The 24,223-nt window shown below is 44.7% G+C and overlaps 1 protein-coding gene across 1 annotated transcript; it reads left to right on the top strand.

The window, feature by feature from the left end:
- Window positions 1-1,141: 1,141 nt before the first annotated feature.
- Window positions 1,142-23,692, top strand: ZFYVE1 (zinc finger FYVE-type containing 1). Its single transcript, XM_082762177.1, has 12 exons — window positions 1,142-1,421; window positions 1,691-2,550; window positions 11,948-12,452; window positions 14,336-14,550; window positions 16,695-16,801; window positions 17,761-17,869; window positions 18,437-18,534; window positions 18,651-18,768; window positions 19,126-19,296; window positions 20,114-20,294; window positions 20,813-20,926; window positions 22,006-23,692. The coding sequence occupies exons 2-12, from the start codon at window positions 2,053-2,055 to the stop codon at window positions 22,236-22,238; spliced, it is 2,349 nt and encodes a 782-aa protein (XP_082618303.1). The 5' UTR covers window positions 1,142-1,421; window positions 1,691-2,052; the 3' UTR covers window positions 22,239-23,692.
- Window positions 23,693-24,223: the final 531 nt, after the last annotated feature.

Below are 24,223 nucleotides of genomic sequence, written 5' to 3' on the forward strand. Positions count from 1 at the left end.
TCATTATCACTGCTATCTCACAGATATTCAGTTAAGTAATTTGCCTCCTTCTTGAAGTTATTGGTAGACTACCAAACCAGGGAGCAAAATATCAAAGCACTTCAGAGCCGCCTTTCTATGGCTGTTGACGTGTGAACCTACTGAAGTGAAAGAGCACAGCTTCCCCCAGTGAGACAGCCACTAGCACTTGATCCATCCATCCATCCATCCATCCATCCAAAAACTCCTTTAGAGGAAAAAGGGAAATTGTTGGTCTGCTGACTGTATTACTACAAAAATACTTCTGTGTGTTACCTAAGTCATATACCTTCCTTAAATACGCAGCCATTGAAAGATGACTTAGCGTTCCATGTAGCATCCTGCTCTTTCCATACTGTATCCCAAGCCAAAACCTCGCAGGGCCGCGGCTGGCTGAGGTTACTGCCTCACCGCGGGACCTCTTGCTCCGACGCCCTGCACAGCCTCCACCAGCCATTTCCACAGCTCCGGTTTCTCACTGCCTGTCTGCCATTTTTTGGCAGTCATGCACCTCAGTTTTGGACCTGTGGTCTCTTTCCACTAAAATAAGTCGTGGTGGCTCACATGTTAGCTGTAACTACCATAAGAAATAAATAAAAGGGGTGACAAGAATTATAATGAACGGTGGCACTCCTTGCTGGGCCTTCCTCTCAGAGTGCCAGGCCCAGGCTAGGACGGCACCCAGATGGTTGATGGGCCTCCAAGGCCTGGAAATGGCCCCTCGGTGGCTCTTCAAGAAGTAGAAGGATGAGAGCTTCGCTCTGAGAGAAATGGCAGGGATGCAAGAGTTTCACTTGGGTTTTATCCCTCACACACCTGCTGGGCGCTATTTCCACCCTGCTGGGACTCCCACTGCCTAGGAGAGCCACCAGCTGGGGGTGGAGAACGAAAATAAGGCAAAGAAAACAGAAATATTTATTTACGTTTTATTTATTTATTTATATTTTTTCAGACAGGAAAAGGCGCTGAACCCCCCCCCACCAAGCCGCCCCCAAGATGTCGGTCCCCCGCGGACTCCATCTCCCAGCGGGCCCCGCGGCGAGGTAGCGCACCGCGCACCCCCCCCCCCCACCGCGGACTACAACTCCCGGCGTGCCCTCGGCCCCGCCCGCCGCCGCCGCCGCCTTCCCGGCTCCGCGGTCAGCAAATACCCCCGGGGCGCACAGCTGGGCCCGGCCGGCGGCGGCGGCAGCGGGCGGCGGAGCGGCCCCGGCCCGGCCCGGTCGGGCCCTGCGGGAGGAGAACCGGGCTCAGCCGGCCGCACAGGCGGGGCGGAGCGGGGCTGAGGGAGCAGCAGCGGCCGGGCCCCGAGCCCTGAGTCACCGGTGCCGGCGGCAGGGAGGGGGCGGCCGCCGGCCTGGGCGCGGAGCCGGGCCCGGGGCCGCCTTTGTTGCGCCGCTGAGGTGGGTGCGGGGGGACGGGGGGGAAACGGGGGGACGGGGACGGGGCCGGCTTCACCCGGGGGAGCCCCTGGGGGAGCGCCCCGCGTGTAAACACCGCGGGCACCGAGGGAGGAGCCTGGCCGCGGAGTGCGAGCGGAGAATTTTCTAGTATTGACACAATCCCGTGAGTGTGTGTGTGTGTGTGTGTCTGTGTGTGTGTGTGTGTCTGTGTTTGTGGTGCCTCTCCGCCTGCTGCGGTACCGACTGTCTCTGTCTGTGCCCCGCTTTAGGAAAACAACGCACCCTGAGCTGCTGAGGTACGCCAGGCTGGTTGCTTCTCACCACCGAAGGCACAGCGCACGGCTGAGCGCAGGAGGAATGGATGCTGGCATTCGGGTATAACGATAAGCAGAACCAGACACATTGCTTAAGCGTATGAGACAGAAGGAAAACTTCACCTGTGGCAAGCAAGGTGCTGTCAGCCTGTAAACTTTACAGAGACATCTATTAATTATTTAAATTTAAGTACAGACAGAGCTCCTGTTGTGTTTCTTTCTCCTGTGAAAAATACTAAATTTGCAGCCAACTTTTACACGTATCATTAGTAAAGCACAAGCAGAGGGGAAAAACGCTGCTTTAAAGAAATCTGAAGATGAGCGCCCACACACAAACTGCAGAGAAAGGGCAAAACACAACACTCCTGTGCCAGGAAAGCTATGTTTGCAGTGGGACAGATGAAGCAATCTTTGAGTGTGACGAGTGCAGGAGCCTACAGTGCCAGCGCTGCGAGGAAGAGCTGCATCAGCCGGAAAGGTTACGGAACCACGAACGGACCCGTATAAAACCTGGCCATGTCCCTTACTGTGACTCCTGCAAAGGTGCCAATGGGAATATAATGCACGCCAGCATGACGGGGTCGAGACAGATAGCGGCGGTGAGGTGCCAGGTGTGTAAAATCAACCTCTGCGTGGAGTGCCAGAAGAGAACACATGCTGGGGGGAACAGGAGGAAGCACCCTGTCACCGTGTACCATGCTGGCAAAGCCCAAGAGCAGGAAGAGGAGGAGGGGATGGATGAGGAGACCAAGAGAAGGAAGATGACAGAGAAAGTTGTGAGTTTCCTCTTGGTGGATGAGACTGAGGAGATTCAGGTAAGAGCTGCTGTGGCCTGTTTGACAGGTGAGATCTTCAGTTCTGCCTTAGTTTAACATGTTACTGGGATGCATGGTTGATTCTTGAAGTGTAACTGAGAGCAACAAATTGAGAACAGGGGTTCCTGGCCCTAAATGAGTATCTTGGGCAAAGAAAACACAGAGCCTAAGGCTGGCCTCCCTCACCAGTTCCTCAAAGGGCAAGTTCGCTAAGACCTTTTGTGTGGTAAGAGCCTACTTTCAGTGTCTTGGTAAGTGAAGCTGGTGAAGGAATGGACTGTACTGAGACACGCACAACTAAGATAAGAGCTTGGTATACGGGATGCTGATCATTCCTGAACAAAACTGAACCGAGAGGATTGCAGGAGGTATCCTGCAATGGGAGTGCTGGCTGCCAATCTCCTACTGTATGACCGGGAGTGGGCACTGTACCAAGCAGTGCTAATGGGAAAACTGAAGCCCCCTGCTACCCTCCTTCACCACCAGTAAATCCATATGATTTTTAGGAACAGGATAAAGTAGAAATAAGGGGTTTGTGAGGAATCACAACTGTGTGCCATCCAGGTCCTACAGACACCGTGGTTAAGCAGTGTTGCTAGTCACAGATACTGTTCCATGTCAGCCTTTTACACAAAGAGGGGGAGATTGGCCATCAATTTGGGACAGGTTTGCTGGTAATAATGATTTAAATATTCGTTGGCAGTCTCTCAGGAGAACAGTCTCTCAGGAGACGATTTTAGAGTTTAGCATGCAGTATGTGCATTTATTTAACTTTTCTGTTGGCCTTTATATTTGGTAAGCATAAGCACTTTACAAATGTAAAAATATTCTGTGCATACAAAAGCAGCAACATGTGAAAGTCACAAGGCAGATTAGTTATCCAACTAAAAACTTGGTTTCATCTTTGGGCTTCCAGTTTGCAGCTCTCATGTTTAGCCTTGCTCAGGAGATACTGAAAGAAAATGTAGTCATCTGATGGCTCAATATCTGGTTGCCCTAATTTGACATATTCATGCTGCTGGTGGTAAAAAGATGTGTACGGAGGCAAAAGGGGAGAAAGGATGATAGTGACTGTGAACTATCATCACAGTTTCAGGTGTGGTAGCAGTCCTAAATTTGTATGCTTCCCCTCAGCACGTGTTGCCATATAATGCATGGCAGATGCAGCTATTGCTGTAAGATGCAGGCTCTTCAGTAATCTTCACCTGGCCACTAGAGCAAGCTCTGAAGTGTTTCAGAACATGGCTGTCCTAGAAAGTTCCTCACAAGCTGTGCCTGGGTGTGTTTGTACTGTTTTAAGTTATTTTTATACTCCAGAATCTGTAAGCCTTGCTGGGGCAGACTTTTGGCTGCCTCTTGCGAGCAAGTGCATTACTATTTCAATATCATGGGCGATAAAGCCAGCTTCCTTATTGGGACTGCAATGGTCCTTTATCAGATCATAACAATTTGATCTGAACACGGTTGGAAAAGCTCTCTGAAAATGATCTTTCCTCTTACTGGGATCTTGAGTCAAGAGCTCTTCCGTCTCAAGTGATTTTCTCTTCCTCATAGCTGACTGCTTGCCTGACAACTCACAGCCAGTCTCAGAGCAGTCTGAGAGTTTTCAATTACAGGATGTTCTGGCAGCTGAAACTTTGAGTTCTTGCTATTATGGTGATATTTCTGCTAGTGAGCACGAGAACCTTTATTTAGAGAGCGTTGTCAGATCATGAGCTCTCAAGACATGTTCTGTAGCATCTTTTGCCCTTGATAATACTGAACAGACAATGCAGGTATAAGAAAGATTTTAAGTCTTTTGTGCTCATCATTAGCAAGATGATTTCTGATTACTTAAGAAGAAATCTTTAGTTCCTTATTTAAACCAACTAATTGTCCAAAAAAAATACCAAAGCAGTAATAACCTGAAATGTGAAGATTCAGGGTTTGAGAGTGTGTGGTTTTCTAAGCTTGAGCAGCCAGGAGAAGGCTTGATCAGAGTTAGAGAGTGCAGCTGTCCTCAGGCGTCTGATTTTTGACCTTTGGAACTTGAAGATTGTTATCATGGTTAGGAAAGCAGAGAGAAAACTGCTGATTTGCTCTCAGCAGCACATTTGGCCCTACCAACGTTAAATGCTAGCCCTACAAAATTGGGCAGAACAGGTTATGCTCCTGAACAAATGGGATGGATCAAGATGCTTGCTAATGTATACAGGCTTACTAACATCTGACCTGGCAGTAGGTCAGATGTTCGTAAGTATATGACAATAAGATGGGAATATGGGACAAAGACTTTTTTTTTTTTTTTTTTTTTTTTTTGTTATGCTGTGGAAATTGGAGTTGCTCAGCTCAGGTGGTTGTGTCCCATCTCATCATTCCCTTTGGCTTCCAGGAGCTGGTGGTTCTGAAGCTTGAGGATATTTATAGTGTGTAAGCAACAGCAGCTGGCTTCAAATCCAGAAGCAGTGTAGCTTCATCCATAAGGAGCTGGGCCTCAGCAAACTAGTTGAGCTGAGAGGTGTTGATTCTTAGCTTGGGCTCAGCACTGCACTGTTAGAGCTATGATAATTCTGAGATCTTCCTAATTGTCTTTGTGCCATGTTGCACAGATGCGCTGGCCTGCTCAGAGCTAGCTTGGAGCTTTTTGCCCTTTGCAGACATAGCCATAAGCTGAAAAAGCTGAGGACTTCTTAGGCTTGTGTCAGATTTGCTTAGAGTTGGGAAAGGTCCCATCTTAAGCCACCAGTTGTACAGCAGTTGTTTGTAGAGAACTGACAGTAGCTTAAGCTCATCCCTGTGAAATGCAGGCTTCTCTGTGACTTCCTCATTGCAGCACTTTATCTGAACACCTCAGAAAGACGTTATCTCAGTAAAAAAAAAATAAAAAAAAAAATTGCTGCTAAAGGTAAGATCCAAGCTCACTGCAAGGCTGTGGAAGAAGCAGAGAGGTGGTTCCTCAGGGAGGTCCAACTGCTGCTGTCTCACCCGCCACACAGCGTGGCGTCTTGTGACTTAGTCCCCAGCCATCCAGACCTACTCCACAGATTTTTTTTTCCTTCACTTCCTCCAGGACTGAAAAAAATAAAACATCTTGCTGGTGTTTTACAAACTGACATTACTTGCAGTTTAGACCCCGTTCTATGTCCCTTTTCTCAGGCTGTGTTACAGTTTTACGTTTTTTCTTTGCACAATATTAAACTTTTTGCCTTGTCTATCACCTATCTGAAGCTGAAACTTCAAATTGTTCTTGATAACAGCAGCATTTGTTTGTTAATTGGTTTTGATATATTCGGTCTTACTTGCTTATCTCTACTCAGGGTGATGTTGCAGGGATTATTTCCTCAGCCAATTGCTCTGGTCTCGTCACTGCTGTTATTAGTCTTCCACATCTCTTCTTTGCCATGGTAGGCCAAAACCCAGCACTGTGTCTTCTTTTCTTATGTATGTAAATCCCCCAGCTGAATCTCCTGATCTTGTTCTGAGAAGGTGTCACCTTTCCTTTCCTACCTCAAACCTGCTGAATTTCCAAGCCAGCACGACTGTGCTATCTCTAGTGCTGCTCCTTGCATGTGCGAGGCACTTCTCATAGGAACTTAGAGAACAGTTCATTGGTCTCATTAAAACTCTCCTTTACTCCTGGACCTGTTAAGAAAAACACACCAATGAACACACGACAAGGGTTGGGATAGTTGGTTCGGGTCCTGATACTCTCTTGAAGTTTTCCACTGGTCTGTGTCTGCCTTTGCATTTTGATGTACTTAATGTTTATTCAGTTGGTGAAGCAGCAGCCATCTTTGCTTGGTTGTTACACAACCTTTGCAGCGGAGTGGAGAGTTACCCATCAGCTGTGCGGTGACCTCTATTTGCTGTTACTTCTGAGGCAGGGGAGAAATGCTTAACGAGGCATCACAATTTTATATTGTTATCTTGGGGACCAGATGTTGAGGGTTTCACAGGATCAGAACTCCACTTTAGTGGCATCAGTGGCTTCCATGATAACGCTGTGTCCAAAGCTGTAGTTGAGGACTTAGCACGCAGAATCTATGCAAGGGGAGGAAGTCTTTCATTTACCCCAGCAGACGGGGAAAATGCTTGATAGTTACAAGGCTGTCTTTGAGTTCACTGGTATTTGACCAGAAACAATCCCTGTCACAAGAAATCATCCATTCTCTGCATTTCAAAGAAAAATAAAAACAAACTGACTTTGTAGCCTGTCTTATCATGGAGGCAGGAAGAAAATAAGGTGAGCAGGGTTAGACACTTGAAGGATTATTAGTTGTTCCCCTCAGCCAGTACTGAGCAGGATCTATACACTGCTCTGCAGTCAGCCAGGATGGCTGAGAATGACCCACTGCCTTTATTGAAACGCAGAGCAGTTGATGCAATAAGCAGCCTCTAACAGTGTAACAGCCCGCATGTCCTCCTCTGTTGCCTCTTTTTAAAAGTTCTATGCACAGAATGGTAACTCTTCAGGACCAGTAGCTGCTTTGCTTTTGTCATTTCTGTAAGCCTGATGAAAGTGCTGTGGTTTTCTCTTTATTACCTGCTGACTTGAGCTTGGCCCAAGTCTAGGGATGAGAGAAGGGAGAGTCACTAGGAATGCTTTTTCTAATTAAATATTTCTTGTGGGTCAATGCTAGCTAATGTATGTCTTCTAAGAGAAGATCACAATCTCTTAAATTTCATTACTTGCCTCTGTAGTTTAAAAAAAAAAAAAAAAAAGCATTTGTCTAACAGACAACTAGTTTCTGTGACACTCTTGCTTGACTTGCTGTTGGGAGAATGTTTTTGTTTTGTGCCTTTTTTTTTTTTTTTTTTTTTTTTTTTACTGCCTCCTGTGAATTTCTTGGGATTTTTTTCTGTATCCCTGTAGCCTGAAGAGTTGCAGCTGATATATTTTCTATGGGTATAAAGGAGGAAGAAGAAATGCTGAAACATCCAAGGTTTTTTTAGGTCAGTGTGGTCTGTTGGATCAGAGTTTGTAATTTCTGCCCCTGATTCCTGTTGCTGTGCTACTGATGAGTTTTCCTCCTTTTTGTGCTTCAGAGAGGTTTTCTTGCCAAAGTACTTTGCTGCCTTATACTCCAGGACTATTTTTTCTTACTACTTAGCTAGTTTTGAGTATTCTTCCCACCCTACTCTGTTACCAATTTTGCAGTTCCCTCTCCTACAATTCAGTGCACTGGTTTTCTGTCCTCAGAATAAAGTAGCAGGACAAGTATACTTGTGTTTACCTTGAAGTCTCTGTTAGTTTTGAGATCTTGAAAAAGGAAGAGGGGAAAATTCTTCAGCTAGCAAAGAAGTTAGGGAGGTGTTTAGTCTTCAGCAATTTCATTGAGCTTGGTTGTCATCTCCAAGGGTGGATTATCTGCTAATAAAAATACTTCAGTCAGTATTGTCTCTTAGGTTAGGAAGGGCTCACAGTAGATTACCTCCCATCCACCTGTGTTGTGTTCCACCCCTCTCAGGGTATTCTGCCCTATAGCCTTTGACATAGGGTCTATCCCCCTAGCTAGGGTCGATAAACAGGATTTAACTCTTATCTCTTTGTCTCTTTCAGGAAAGTTTTCTAAATGATAGACGCAGGCTTCACCTGTGGGCAGCCCCTGCCCTTTGCTGCAGGGACCTCTTCCAGCCTGAATTAGTCTAGGATCGTACTGGAAACAGGGTTTGAATCGAGATAGTCTAAGGCACTTCTTGTGCCTCTACTGATGTGACGGGTTTCATAGGAGTTTTCCTTCCCTACAGGGAGCCATCCAGTCCTTTTTCTCACTTGGTAGCAAGAAGCATTTGGGAATATCAGCAAAGGTTTCTCCTGGAGCAAAAGTGGGTTGTTTCCAGCAGCTTTTTTAATAGCCTATCACACCTGAGTTTCTGGGATAAGCCAGCTGTGCTCCTTTGCCTTCCCTTGGAGTTATGGCTGTGTACAGTGGCTGTGTACATTGTGATACAAAACATCAGATACTGTGGTGTTCTGGTTGTCAGACAAGTCTAGTGACTCATATGTTTAATGATTAATATAATGATATATTTATTTCTTGATTGCAGAAAATGTATTTTTGTTATTAAAAACACTCTGTTAAAATTAGCTTAAGCAAAGAGTAAGATTTCAAAATACACCAACAAAAGTACCACCATAACTCACAGTGACGGTGTAACACTAACAAATGAAAGCACTGAGGGATCCTATGCCACGCACTCTGTGTTTTTGTTTTCAGCTGTTGTGTCATCATGGCACAGCTCTAGCTTTGTGCACCACTTCCATGAATGCTAGCCAGCCTTCAAGGCTTCGTGGATAGTCTTAAAAGAAGAAAACTGTGGTTAAAAAATGTCTGATTCACTTAATGTGTTTGTTTTGCCTGGAGGCAAAGTTAAAGTTGTATGAGTACAGCTCATTGGAAACTCCTTTCTATTTTATGGGTTTTGTTTCTAAGCTTTAAATGTTATTGTCTGAATAACGTTGTTTCCAAGAAATTCATAGGCAGGAATGTCATTTTTATCAGTTCTCGTTTCCAGACTTTTCCTAAACAATTCTACTTTTATTATGGCTTGCATCTAGGTAACTTGTTCTGTTAGGAGTGATACATTTCAGAGTAAGAGTGATGAGGAGGCTGGACATCCACATGCATTCCAGAGCTGTGTGGTATGAGGTTTTTGTGTCCTCTTCAGAGAGGACTCCAGCTGTGAAGCTTTTAGTTCTTCCTGCTGAAAGCCTCCACCTCCAGTTCAGTTCAACTCAGGTGGTGTGACTGACTGTATGGAGGGTGCATGACCACTGCTAACAGAAACGTAGCTGAAACTGGAAAATGAATCTAGGCAGGATTCTAACCTGCGGTGGAGAAAAATTATTCTTTCTAGAAGGAAGTCTTTTTCTAAGATCCATAACACAAGTGTCAATGAGTCTCTGATATTAGAAATGACAAAATACTTCTGGCGAATAAACGAGGAGCTGGAGAGAGATGTCTCTTACGGAAGATGTACGAAGTTTTCAGTCTTAATCGTCACTGCTACATGATTTAAGGAAAGTTTCATATCTACTCTTTGCAGTTCATGTCAGATGTGGAGCTCTTGGGCAGCACAGGAGTGTGCATGGCAAAATGTAAATCCTTGGCGTGTACAGCAGAAGGTGGTACCAAACAAACTGCTGTAGAGATGGGGGGAAGAAGCAGGACATGAACCCCGAATGGTTTAGTGCTTCAGCATGCTCCAGCTTCACTTCAGCACACTCCCAGCCTGTCTTTAATTGTCTTTAAATGTCTTAAACAAACTTGGTTGGTTGAAGTTTATTTGGCCACTGATAGAGGGGTTGTTGTGGATGGTTCTTTGTGTGTCATCCCTGTGTTCAGCAGTAATTAAAGAAGATGAATGCAAAAGAGCAAGGACCTCATGAGATACCAATATCCTCAACAAAAGGAAGGTTTGTCAACCTGGGAAGCTCAGTCTGAGACAATTTCAGTGGAATTTGTATGAGCTGACTCCTGTTTCTCACTGGGGGGAATGCACTGCAGAGCTACCCTTATCCCTGTGTTCCCTACTGTCATTTGTATCTTATGCCAATACCAACTCAACCCCTTGCAGATGCTCTCCCAAAGTGATACCAAAATATCAACCAGTGCTGCTTAAATGACCTTAGTTATTAGCTGCCCTGCCTACACTTGAGCAACTGTTTGATACTTCCTGGCACTGTCAAGAGAGTGAATAACTGGAGTGAGTGGGTCTGATCAGGCACTTACTCTGGCAAAGAATCTGCTGCTGCCCTTATGGTAAGAAGTTTGAGAGGCAGTAGAATAAAGAAAAAAATCTGGAGAAAAAATCATATTCCTTTGTGTTTACATATGTGCAACATTATGTAATCAGTGGCTGCTTTTAGCAGCTATCCCATGAACCAAGAACTTGCTTTCATCTCCAGAGGTGCTAAATGAGACTGAGTCTGTCATCTGCACCACCTTCCTGACAACAAACTGCTAATCACAGCCACCAGAAAGGCAGACCCTTTCTTGTGCACATAGGTCTTGAGAGTGTCTTGATGGTCTCCCACAAACGATTCTGTTGAAAGCATTCTGATTTCTGTATTTCCTGTTTTTCTCCGCATTGTGAGGCTGCCTTGAATGCTTTGAGCCAGTGAGTAGGTGCTGCAGCCGTGCAGTCCCAGCCTTTCTTTCTGAGCGCTGTTCCCAACCACAGCCCGGTGTGCTGGCTGTTTATTTTCCTTCCAAGTCTGGAGGCTGCTGCTAGATATGACGAGGGCGAGTGAGACTGGATGAGCCTTAAACTAATTTACTGATCTAAGAATAAACTTGTTCGAAGAAATCATTTGCTACCCCGTGGCCTCTCTGGATCTTGTATCCTGAGACCTGCCAGCAGTGCTCTCTGAGGAGCAGGGGGCAAATAGCCAAGCTGCCTCTAGCCACCAAGAGGGGAAGGAAGCCCCCTTCCTTTTGGCTGCAGGGATTCTGCAACGAGGGGATCACGGTGGAGGGAGTGGATTGAATTATTCTCAAGAAGTGTCTGTCCTATTTTTCTCTGTCACATCATGTGTGGGGTAAAAACTCGTTGGGAGACAGAACACCAAGTGATAAGCAACCGTAACCAGAAGCATGAAACCTTTGATAGCCAAGGCTGCATTCTGCAAGGAAAGCAAGATAGGCCCTCGTGCAGAGCCCTACCCTGTTGCTCTCTGATCCAAACAGAAAATGCCCTGTTCTCTACCCTAAATAGCACGGTGCTTGTCACTTAATCTATGTGAAGCCAAAGAAAGGTGATCTGCTGAGGTCTGTCTACTGTCTTTTGGCTGTACGTTTGCTTTTGGGGGAGGAGGAGTTTTTGTTGCGTGTGTTGTGTTTTATGTTCTTTAAATGAAAGCACGATACAGTAAATTATGAAATGAATCATTGAGGTTGTTGTGGCACTTCTGTCAAAGACAGTTTTGACCTTCTTCAGTCACTGGTACTCAGACTCTGTGCATGATGAAGTCAAGGTGACAAAAGCACTCACCTGTTTTGCGCTTGAGTTCAGAGACTTGCCAGGGAGACCAATGCTACTGAGAGTGTCTGCCACGCTGCAAGTAGCTGTTTTGGCAGACATAGGAGAAAGGTTTTGCTCTCTTCTCTAAAAGGGATTGCCTCTGGGAATTGGGTAACATTATAGAAGAGGTTTCACTGGACAGATAATCGCAGTGAGGCATCACTTCCAGAACGGCTACGTGATGGACCAGCCTGCATCCCATTGATGTGTATGTGTCACAAAGCTGCTTTCTAATATTTTGCTTTGGACTTCTTGGTGCTTCAGATTTTGTATGAAGTTTTTGAACAGGAAGTTATTGCTCTCATTAATCTTATGACTCCTAAAGCCAGCTGTGTTCTGAGTTGTCTACTCCAATTGCATTGTTATAATATTATGTTTTTTCCTTTTCCTCAAGGTAAGGAATGAGGAAGAATTTATCAAGAAACTGGACTGCAGTCCTGACCAGCATCTAAAGGTGGTGTCCATCTTTGGGAACACGGGGGATGGCAAGTCTCACACCCTTAACCACACTTTCTTCTATGGCCGGGAAGTCTTCAAGACGTCTCCAGCACAAGAGTCCTGCACAGTCGGAGTCTGGGCAGCGTACGACCCTGTGCGCAAAGTGGTGGTGATCGACACAGAGGGCCTCCTGGGGGCCACTGTGAACCTCAGCCAGAGAACGCGGCTGCTGCTGAAGGTCCTGGCCATCTCTGACCTCGTCATCTACCGTACTCGTGCTGACAGGCTCCACAACGATCTCTTCAAATTCCTTGGTGATGCCTCGGAAGCTTATTTAAAACATTTCACTAAGGAACTAAAAGCTACGACAGCCCGATGCGGCCTAGATGTTCCTCTGTCAACGTTGGGTCCAGGTGTCATCATCTTCCATGAGACTGTGTACACCAAGCTACTGGGCTCTGGTAAGTAGGCAGTAAAAACTGCTCACTGCTGTGTAACTGCTGTCTGCAGGTTATCAGGCTGTGCTGAATGTTCAGTGCTCCTTGCTATTGTGTAAAAGATGTGGTTTGAGTTTTGCTTGTGCTTGTCCCAGTCTGTGAGCCAGGCTGTGGAAGGAGCAGAGCGTTCCCTGATGGTGGTCTGACTACTCTAGGTCAGCTGGAATGATCCTCTTAGCCAGCTGAGCAGTGGCACTGAGTGCTCACCATGGGAGTTGTGCCAGCCACAGGGAGGGTCACTGCACAGGATCAGGAGTATGGATGATATGGCAGACGAAGGTGAAAACTGAGACACCCTGGGATTTTGGCAGGGGTATAGAGAGTCCTGTTGCAAAAGAGAGAGGGGGGAGGAGGCGAGAAGCAAAGCAAAACAAACAAAAACCAGAAACAGAATATATGTAGGAAATAGGAAGAGCAAGAACAGTGAAATTGATGAACATCAGTACTCACAGTACCCTGAACCAACTCTTCTAATTTCTGTGGACCAAAATTGTTCTGAGGCGGGTGTGAGGTTGGGACTGAGACTGGTGGCACAGGGCTGATGCTGCTTTTCTCTGCAGCCACGTTTGAAGCAAACAAAGCAGCAGGCCTGGCACAGTATTATTCCCATCGCTTTCAGTGTTCTTTACCAACGCTTTTAACTTGGCTCACGTCGTACTGGATTATGCGTATTTAAATTGTGTGGTTTATTTGCATGTCTGAGTGAAAGGCACTGTCCTATGGAAGTCAAGGCAAATTTTGGTTTTGACTATACAGGATGTAAATTTCTTTCCTGGCCCTGTTTTTTCCATGCTTCAAAAGGCACGGTGAAACCTTCCTTCATTCTGTCTGATTCTTTGATGAGCAAAAGCCCTAATGAATGGACTACAGTGCATAAGGCTCAGTCCTGCCCTCTGTGTAATGCCACAGTAGCACCTTGCTGGCCCATATTTTCATTCTTGCCTTCCTAATGGGTGAGATCTTGAGCTAGTAGAATGTGGCATTCTTTATGCTGATTATTAGAGTGCCTTCTTAATTACTTTCAACTTACCTGCCATGGCAGTTCCTTTTCTTCCATAGCAGTTTGCTGATCAGCAATGGGGAGTTTTCTGTAGCTGTTGAAATTTGCTATTTCAGCAAGTCAGACTGTGACCCACAATGATACTGGCACCTGCGTTCAAAGTCAGGGTCATAAAAAAATCTGTTTTATGATCCCTCCTGATCATAGTATGAATAGCAAAGAAACCTTTTAGCACGCGGATTTGCATCAGGTTGCCATCACCCATCTTAGGAGGTAATGGCGAGATGAGAGTGTATTTGTGTAGTTTTAGGGCAGGGAAAAAGAGCCTGTGTTATTCTAAAATGTACATGAAATTCTGAAATGTATGTGGCCAGTTGAAGTGCTTCACTTTGTACAAGGGGCTGATAGACTTGGTCTTCCTTGCTACAGAGCTGGCGTGCAGAATAAACAGCCCATGTAAGGTTTGTGTCCTCCACTTATCAGGTGCTAGGAGTAACTATACCAAGTTCTGGTCTGGTGAGAGGAGCTAGCTAGCGTGTTGACGTGGAGTTGCCTTATGTTATAAATTGTTTTTGTATTTCCAAACCTAGATGTTTCCAGCTTTACCTGTGGATTTGCAGTCTCTACAAAGCTTGGTGTTAGGATCTAAATCTACATATCAAAAAAACACAGATTGATTTTGGAAGAAGTTTTTCTTTCCTGGCTTGTGAAATATGATAGCTGCATTTCAGATGTATTAGAAGAATTAAGAAAACTAGCACAGAGTGGCATATGAAAGCAGTGTGCAATTTAAATATTATTTTAAACCATCAGTTGTTTATATACTTCCTGATACTCTTACATACAGATCATCCTTCAGAGGTTCCTGAGAAGCTCATTCAGGATCGCTTTCGGAAGCTAAGCTGTTTTCCTGAGGCTTTCAGCTCAATTCACTACAAGGGAACAAGGACATACAATCCTCCAACAGATTTCTCTGGACTTCGGCGAGCTGTGGAGCAGCAGCTGGAGAACAATACAACTCGGTCACCTAGACAGCCTGGGGTTATCTACAAAGCACTCAAGGTAAGTCCTCTGGTTTGGAGATCAGTTCGGTACAATCTGTATTTGTATCACTGTTGCTAGTAACTGTCAGTCTGGCTAATTAAGCTGGAGCAAGTGAACCAGTGACACAGAATTGCAGATATATGGAAATCAAGCAAGTTTGGGCAAAGACAATGATTTTGTGTAACAACTAGGTAGCTTGGATAATTTTTACTTTTAAAAAAGCAGACCAAAAAAAAAATCAGATTGCAAGGTCTAGAAAAGTTGAAGAGCAAAACAGATTAAAAAAAAAAAAAAAAGTGAGTTGGGAAGAAACTGACTGGGGAAGAAAATGTAACTAATGCTGTGAGTGGTGAGCACTTGATGAGGGATTTACAAACAGGAGGCCCCTCGGTACAAGGGGAGGGACTGCAAAAGACTTGGAGGGAGTTAATGGTTGGCAAACCTGGCACTGAGCATAGTGTAGCCAAAGGGCTATGTGGTGAAAAGGAGGAAAGATGTGTTGGTAGCTAGGGAACCAGATGGGACCAAGACAATGGATGTATCATTTCAGAGGTGCAGCATCAGATCAGAAGGCTGATGAAAAGGAATTGGTGGAGAGAGCAGCTGGTGATTTGTATTTTATTTTATTTTTTAAAGATTACCTTGCCAGAATGTCAGAGGGATTTTCAGGTCTTAAAAAATTGCAGTCCATCCTCTGAGTTTCTACACATTGCTTACCACTACCTGATTAGCAGCATGTTTTCATTGGCCTGGAAAAACATCTGCCTCACCATGGGAGCGGGAAGCAGGGGCGTATTTGCAGAAGGTGTCAGTGCTAGCAGTCTTTCCTGATGTTGGTCACAGCCACTGGAACAGAGGACTCCAGCTGCTCTGTATTTGGGGTAACTGAAGCCCAGAAGAAAGTGTCGGGGTAGTGGGTACACCGTTCCTTGCTCTGGGAGCAGACAGGCAGCATGGAAGAAACAGCTGGAGTGGTTAATTCAGGTTTAATTTCCACACATTTACCACAATAATCAAGTAGGGAAGTTTCAGATACAGCTATCACTCTATGTCAGCTCACGTCCAGTAGGGTGGTTGCTGTGTTCAGATCACTACTGAATGCAAACTAACGTTTTAGCTTCTCTTGCTGGGGACTTAAGGCTTGCTAGGCATCTTTGTCTATCCCTTGTGGCTTCTGAATCCATTGGCCAGTATCAGTCAAGCTTGAAAGATACCTTAAAGATAAATTCCTTGAAGCTCTGTGAAATCAGATTTGTTTGTAGAGGTCTTAGCTGAGAGAACCTGTGGTGAGAGAGATCTGTATGTGTGTGCATACGCACTGTCAATCCCTGTCAGACAGCAGAGATGTTTCCTCCCCCTGCCTATCCTGGAAGGGAAAAGGGAAGAGTAGCCAGAAAGGTAGTAATTATAGTTCATTCAACTGCAGGAAGAGATTCAGATAGACTTCATGCCTTCAAAGATCTCCATCAAAAAAAAAAAGTGCTTTGTTTCAGTGGTTACCAATCTACTTGTTTTTACCATAACACCCAGAAGAACTGAAAAAGTGTGCCGGGGTTAAGGGTTGGATTTATCTAAGAATGGATGCTCCCAGGAAAGGGAACAAAACCCTTTGTCTCAGGCTTGCAGTTTCACCAGCCTAGAGAAGAACAATCGTTCACACAGCCAGAGGAACACTCGGCAGCGCTTCCTGAATGACGGGCAAAGAATGTGTCCTTGTGTACTGTGTGAAATGGCTCTTCAACTCCTAGAGGCTTCCAGAATACAACCCCCTCTTAGCTAAGGAGGCAATGGACACGAACTGAAACACAGGGTTTCATCTGAACATCAGGAAACCTCACCTTTTCTGTGTGAGGGTGACCAAGCACAGGTTGCCTAAAGAGATTCAACCACCCATTTCTGCTGTAAAATTCAAGGTAGGGGCAGGAGGAGAGGAGAAAAGTATCTTACAAACATTCAGGTCATTTCTGTACAAGTGCAAGATTGTCTGTCTTGCTTAACTTCTAATCTTTGTCTTGGTTTCCAGGTTTGCAAGACACCATTTGTTAGCTGTGCGCCCTCTTTCTGCCTCTGGTTCCAGAAGAGGAGCCCATGCTTTTGCTTGGAAAAGCTTTCATAAAATGTCTGTGTTGCTCTCAGTTCATTGATACTTTTCTGTTTCCCAGGCTCTAAGTGACCGGTTTAGTGGGGAGATCCCTGATGACCAGATGGCTCACAGCTCTTTCTTTCCAGATGAATATTTCACATGTTCCTCTGTGTGCCTCAGTTGTGGGTAAGTGGATGAGAAATGTACCCTCATCCTTCTCGAAGTTAGTGCTGTTCTGGTCTACAGCAGTAAAACAAAGTTTTTGTGATGTCTTGACACCTGGCATCTATCATCAGGTAGTGCTTCCAGGCAGAGTTTTTTTGAAATAAGACTCCTATGTGGAATTGGATGGCTGTTATTGTCATGTCCCAGCTAGATACGTGGCCTTTGCCTACTCTATTTTTGTGTACTGCTGTGAATCTGTTTTGCCCATATCCTTTCCCTGGATGGCTCATGAATAACTTGGCTGAGAATTGCAGACAGAGGTAGAAGAAGGGAATGTCTAAGGAAATCCCCTGAAGCCTTGTATGATGATATCTACCTGCTGTTTTTATTACATGAACAATGCTAAAGCACACGTTATGGGCCTGGACTGTGCCCTGTGGCTAATTCTAAGCGTACCCCCAGGTTTGATTAGAGCTTGGTTTGTAGCTCTGTGGGAAGAGCACAGAGATTGAGCCTGCAAGTGCTCTGAGTCTGTAAAGTACTCCAACAGCAGGATGCTAGGGTTGATTATGCTTCTGCAAACGTTCTCTCCCAAATACACTGTAGTGCTATGTTCACACTCTTTCGTGTTCGTTAGAAAATTCCTACCAGCTTCTTGTACTGGCTGCACTGTTAATGCTGTTCTGGCAAATTTCCAAGCTCGGTTAGTCCTACTTAAAATTTTCTGTGAAATTTAAATTGGCTACAGTGATCACTTCCTACGCTGAGTTGTTTTGTAGTGCTGCTTTGTGCTATGAAACAGCTGCTACGACTCTTTCCAAAGAGCCTGCCTTTGAGTAATAGGTGACATCATTGCTTTATGTACAGTTGTTGGGGTTAGAACGCCTACACAAAGGCAAGATAGTAATATAAATGAACTCTTAGTGACATCTGTCCCATATCTAACAGTACCAGCTCACGGCTTGCTTTTGCATACTCAGGTGTGGCTGTAAGAAGAGCATGAATCATGCGAAGGAAGGAGTCCCGCATGAATCCAAAAGTCGATGCAGATACTCTCACCAGTATGATAACAGAGTCTATACTTGTAAGGTGAGTAGAGACACACAAGGACAAGATCTGAAGAATGAAGAAAGGAAAGGATGGCCCAATGAATGAGGAACATCACAGGCATGTGCCTGTTTTGTTGCTTTTTTTCAAATGGGAGAGGTGCTCTGGCCTTTGCAAGAAAAATGAATCCCTGTTGAACTTATATTTTTTGATTGGAGATGTCCTCTGCACTATGTGCTGTGTGTCGCTGGCTAAATTGTGAGCTCAGCTGCTCTAAACTTGGCTGTTGTTGACTTTCTACATGCTGGATGCAGTTACTCTCTGTAATTGCCTGTGCCTATTGCTTGATGTTAGCTGATTTTTCTATGGAGTGTATGCAGGAGACAGGAACATTTTCAGCCCCTGTCATGGTATTCAGTATGGTAGAAATATTTACCAGATGTAATTATTGGTAGTGGTTTCTTTATTTGGTTTTGTTGAGTGGCTTTTTGCTGTGGAGACCACTGTATGCCAATTGCATGCTTTATGTCACCAAACAGCTGCGAGACCTGGAGCCTGGGATTCTGAAGAATGTGTTTTTAATTGATCCTTTCTGTTATTATAATATAGGCCTGTTACGAACGAGGGATGGAGGTCAGCGTGGTGCCAAAAACCTCTGCTTCCACTGACTCCCCTTGGCTGGGCCTTGCCAAATATGCTTGGTCAGGGTGAGTACTGCAGCTACGACCTTTGTTCTGCTCTCTGTTGCTTCTACTCCACCTAGTGTTCTGGACTTCCAGCATGTCGCTGAGGCGAGCTGTCTTCCTTTAATCCTCTCTTGCAGATATGTGATCGAGTGCCCCAACTGTGGGGTGGTGTACCGCAGCCGACAGTACTGGTTTGGCAACCAGGATCCTGTGAACACTGTGGTGAGGACAGAAATTGAGCATGTCTGGCCAGGGGTAAGTCTGGTTGCTGGATAGTCCTTGTGTATGTGCGCATCCACACAAGCGTGTCAATTATTCGAGACACTGATGGAGAAAATGGGTTGACTATGATTCGAGCAGGTCCTCTGTCTGCTGTTTAAAAGAACTTTTGCAAGGGCTTTTGGTCATCTTTTGGCTTTTTTAAACCGGCAATTCAGCCATTTCATGAAATCTCTGTGTGAATATTACATCACTGAAAGCTACCCTTGTGTTTCAAAGTAGGGCTGGTGAAATTTAGCAGTTTAACAAGGAGCAGCAGGGTCGCAGAGCAATCTGCTTTTGAAAAATCAGATTTTCCTGTTTTTATTCTCAAATGAATGAAATTTGTTTCAGACCGATGGATTTCTGAAAGACAACAACAATGCAGCCCAGCGTTTGTTGGATGGCATGAATTTCATGGCACAATCAGTATCTGAACTTAGCCTGGGACCCACAAAAGCTGTGACCTCCTGGTTGACGGACCAGATCGCCCCAGCTTACTGGAGACCCAACTCTCAGATCCTGGTAAATAGCAGCTACTGTACTTCCATACTGTAGAGAAAAGCTTTGCATAGCTGAAAATCTTTCCTCACCCTTTAAGTAATATAGGATTTTGCAGATTCTAAATGCTTGTTTTATTGCAGCAAGCCCTTCTCCTACAATTTTGACAGAACTGAATGGTTTTCAGCTTTTCCCATTCTTGACTTAGAGTAAGAATGAACAGACTCTGCCCAGCCCTGCCAAATAGACTGTTCCCTCCCTACTTCTTGTTACCTCTTTTCCCTGCAGTATCACCACTGAAAATCCTGGCTTGCATGAACTTGCTCTTAGAAGCAACGAATCTGCATCTTAAGTTTGGTTTCTGTGGTTGATAGTAGTATTTTTGTAAGTGCAGAGATTTAACTCTGGTTTCATACCAGATGCCAAAATCTGGACCCAACAGTAGAACTAGAAAGGAATTCCGTATGTCTTGGCGGAAACAGATACCTCTTCAGGGAAAGCAGCCTTCTGAAATCTTAAACCCCACCAAGACCAAATACCCACCATTCCACCATTCAGTCCTGCATAATGTGGCTGTAATTATTGGTGATTGGGACTGAAGGGATCACAGCAATCTATTGGCTTAACCGCCATATTTGCGTATAGTTATATACACACCTAGCTGAGTCACTTCCTTGGGGTGAAGGTATGGGGGTGGTATCACCCTAGTCTCAGGTGTAACTGTAGTTTTCACAATCTCCGTCTGAGTGATGCCAGCCTGGAATTCTGCTCTGTTTTTCTGCTATGAGACCATTAAGGAAGATTAAGCTAACAGTTTTTCTTTCTATGTTGTCCTGATCAGAGTTGTAATAAGTGCAACACGCCTTTTAAAGATAATGACACTAAACATCACTGCCGGGCCTGTGGAGAGGGCTTCTGTGATGGCTGTTCTTCCAAGACCCGTCCTGTGCCTGAGCGAGGCTGGGGACCAGCACCAGTGCGCGTGTGTGACAACTGCTATGAAAACAGGGGCATCCAGTTAGGTAATTTCGAGTTGACTGCGACAGAATTATTTCTGGGTAGTAATCTGGAGTCTTTGTCCTTGGCTCGTGGGTGTAGACAGCAATGATCAAGTTGGGCTTTGGTTTAGAGGTTGGTTTTTTTTTTTTTTCTTTTCTTTTCTTTTTTTTTCTAGTGAAGCTCAAGAGCTCGGTATTTTTTGGTAGGAAGATTGGAATGATCTAACAGATATCTGACTCCCTGATAGGATTATTTTCTAATTGGGTTTCTACTTTCTTTTCCCAACGCCTGTTGGTGGTGTGGAACTGGCATCAGAGCAGGGATGCTGCTGTTGCAGCAACCTTTGTTTTGTCCTTTATTTCTGAAATGAAGTGAAAACCCTGCAATTGAAGACTGGGGATGTGGGAGATAGAGGCTGAGGAGAGGTCCCAATCTGTCTTTTGGGTTTGCTGCTTTTGGGTTTTTGCTGATGCAAAAGAATAAATTTGGCAGAAATTGTACTGGAAATAGGTGCTGAGTCCTTAACTCTTGTGTCATGCAGATGTGGCTGAGCTGCCTTCAGACGAAGAAGGTGGGACGCTTATTGCCAGGAAGGTGGGGGAAGCCGTACAGAACACTCTTGGAGCAGTGGTGACAGCCATGGACATTCCCTTAGGTGAGCTGTGCTCTCTTTTGATGGATTTGTCTAGAGGTATTTTTGATTTCACAGGGCAAAACTTTGGACTGAACTTCAAGAGGTTGTATGACGAGACCGTCAACTCCACTATGATGCCACCATTGGTTGAGAGTTCTAGAGCCCCCCGCAGCTGATGTTTCCTCTTGATTTTCAGCATGCTATTTTGGCACTCCATATTTTCTACCTGTTCCTCAAACTTGTGTGCACCAAACTGCAAGTGGTTCATGCTGCCCTGATGCATCACCTCAGTGACCTACCAGTTGAAGTTCCCTAAGGACTGGCTGATTAGAAAGCATTTTGTCAGGCTTGGTTTTCTCCCAGAGATGCTGAGTGCATTTGTGTATGTTCGTGGAGACTGCTTGCACTTGGTACTTCTGCAAGGAAGAGCTGAGAATTTGAAGCTGTCCAAGTTGGTTTTGATGGAAAATGATCAGTAATGTTATCTTTCATGGTGAGATTAGTACAGGGAAAGGTTGCTGCTCTTTCATGTGCTGGGTAGCAGTTCAGGTATGCCAGCAAATGCTTTGCATCTGAATCTTCTGTTGTTGGAGCTGAACTCCTCATTGCTCAGATTGTTGTTTTGTTGCTTTGCCTGCAGTGTGTCCCACCATCACCTCTGTGGGCTGTTTGTTGCACAACTCAATGGAAGGAAGAATAAATTTCTTCCTCAGTTCAGTGTTTCTGAATATGTGGCTTGGTGACTGTTTTCTTGGCCACAGCTGAAACTGAAGGTAGCAAAGAGCAACTGTCTCATCATACTCACCTTCTGGAAGAGTATGAGTAAGAGAAGATGCCACAATGTAAGGAAAAACAATCTGTTCCTTTGAAGAGAGGCAGAATGCGGGAGAAAGCCATTACCCATTTCATCCATTCTGTCTGTCTGTTACGCTGAAGTATTGTCAGAAGGTTGTCTTCCCCTCAATGGCAGTGTTACAGCTTGCTGCGTGTGAGGCCTTCCACCTTTGGAGGAACTTTGAAGGAATGTAGACGTTCTTGACATGCTCGTTTTCACAAATTTTCTTCATCTTTCTCCCCCTGCCCCATCACTTCCCCCATAGGTCTGGTAAAAGATGCTGCCCGACCTGCATACTGGGTGCCAGACCATGAAATCCTGCACTGCCACAACTGCCGGAAGGAATTCAGCATCAAGCTCTCCAAACACCACTGTCGGGCCTGTGGCCAGGGATTCTGTGACGAGTGCTCACATGACCGCCGAGCGGTTCCTTCTCGTGGATGGGATCACCCAGTCCGAGTTTGCTTTAACTGCAATAAAAAGCCTGGTGACCTTTAACCCCAGGCTCTTCTCCAAATCTTTGCAATTCCTTATGTTCTCAGGGTTACAAATGAAAATATCTGGTCTCCCTTTCACCTCTTAACCTGTTGCAGCCAGAGTGCATGTTTCCAGTTTCTGGCCTCCTCTCGTGTTATATCCATCTTGGAACGCTGGGAATGAGCTTAAGTTCAGCCTTTAGGTTTTAATTTCAAATTAACTGGAGAAGGGAGGGAACTCCCTTGTAAATGAGTGAACCAAAATCCAGTGTATTTTATTCCAATTTAAGTACATATATATATCTATGTATAATTCAGTATATTAAGAATGCAGGTGGCTAGTGAAGCATTGAGTATTCCTAGTTCAAATGATGGATAGTGTTGTTCTTTGCTATGTTGGATCAGAATTATGGCCTTCTAATTCTTCTTTTGGAATGTCTCACTGATCATGATGTCCTGTGAGGAAGGTTTGGACTCTGTGCTGCCAGGAAACCACAGGCCTCTCCAGTGTTGGTTATACGAATTACACCTGGGAATTCGAGCAGCCCTACATCTGGAGGTGCCATACTTCTGGCCGTGGAAGATTAAACTCAGATTCTTTAGCAAGTTTGTTTGAACTGTCATATGAACAGTGGTCTTGCAGTGCAAGAGGTATTAAGTTGAAATAACCCCCTGGGAGAGACCAGTAGAGTTTTTAAAGGTAAAGCAAATCATGGCACAAGGCAAAGCATTCCGAGTTTGCCATTTCAAGTTCAATACCAGATCAAAAGGTAACAACAGGGTCTTCATCTCCCTGGCAATGTTCTCATGTACTCAGGTTTTTTTCAGCTTCCTTTGCCAGCTTGTTGCAATTAAAAGTTTTGTCCAGAGCAGAACAAGAAGACAAGTTATGTAGGCAATTCTGTGATAAGTTTGAGTTGCTTGGGTTGTGATGAATTTTCTTTTCTCCCACTTTTTAAGCGATCCCTGAGTGTATGGAGCCTCTGTGCTCTCAGACATGGTTGCGTAGAAACTGCACAGATATGACGTATCTTTTCTTTTTTTCTAATAATAAGAACTTTCAAATCTACCTGGAAAATGGGAACCTTTCTTCTTTGCTCCTAGCAACTGGCATTCACTGGGCTTCATCCTTTTATTAAAGGACTGCATTGAATTCATTGATTTATTTTTTTTTTTATTATCAAAACCACCACTTAACCTAACTAATACTGCCTTGTACTGTGGACTTGTGGTTCCAGTTGTAAGAAGAGACCATTGTGGATTGAACTGCCTAAAATTCTCCCTTGTTGGCGTACATAGACAAGAATTCTTCCACAACAGGAGGCTTGTCTCCTCTTGGAGTTTGATGCAATGTCCTGGAACTGTGGTATTTTTTTCCCCAGCTTATTAAATGTGCTCTTGTGTAGATGAGTGCCCAAGACCCTGTTTTAGGACTGTATTATTAAATTAACTACTATAAAAGACTTTATCTTCTGAGCAAGTGTACCGACTTTTTCCTTGTAACATGTAGATCTCACTTGGTTTCTGAAAGACCACACAAAGCGATTGCCCCTTCACAACTACATCCAGCCTGCACACGGAAGTAGACTTGGAAGACATTCCAGGATACCTTCTGTTCTGGCCGAGCTTGCTGGGGACTATCTCATGTTTTTATACGCAAAGTCTGCCATAAACTGACAGTTGCCCAAGGGTGGGCATGAGCAGGTAGAAATTCTCTCTGAAAAGACATTCTGCACATCCAGCATAATTCTGTGCTTCAAAGTCTTTTTATTTTTTTAACAGGTGAGCAACGTGTTCTTGGTTTGTAGGCTGTGCCCTGTGTGCTGTTAATGCATGAGGCTTTGCTACCATGTTAATGCACAAAGAAGACAGCCATGACATTCCTTGTATAAAATCTTTGGCATCTGTTTAAGCACCTTGTCTGACTTTTTCCTTGTCACAGACATATTTACAACCAAGTCTAAGTGAAAATATTGTCTAAACGTTTTTGGTGTATATGCTGCCTTA

The sequence above is a fragment of the Aythya marila genome (genome assembly GCF_965140915.1).
Source record: "Aythya marila genome assembly, chromosome: 5".
NCBI lineage: Eukaryota > Metazoa > Chordata > Aves > Anseriformes > Anatidae > Aythya > Aythya marila.

Coding starts and splice junctions, on each gene's coding strand:
- ZFYVE1 (XM_082762177.1), top strand. CDS start 2,053: ATGAGCGCCCACACACAAACTGCAGAGAAAGGGCAAAACACAACACTC. Junction 16,802..17,760: donor TCTGTGTGCCTCAGTTGTGG/GTAAGTGGATGA, acceptor TTGCATACTCAG/GTGTGGCTGTAAGAAGAGCA. Junction 19,297..20,113: donor GACCCAACTCTCAGATCCTG/GTAAATAGCAGC, acceptor TGTCCTGATCAG/AGTTGTAATAAGTGCAACAC.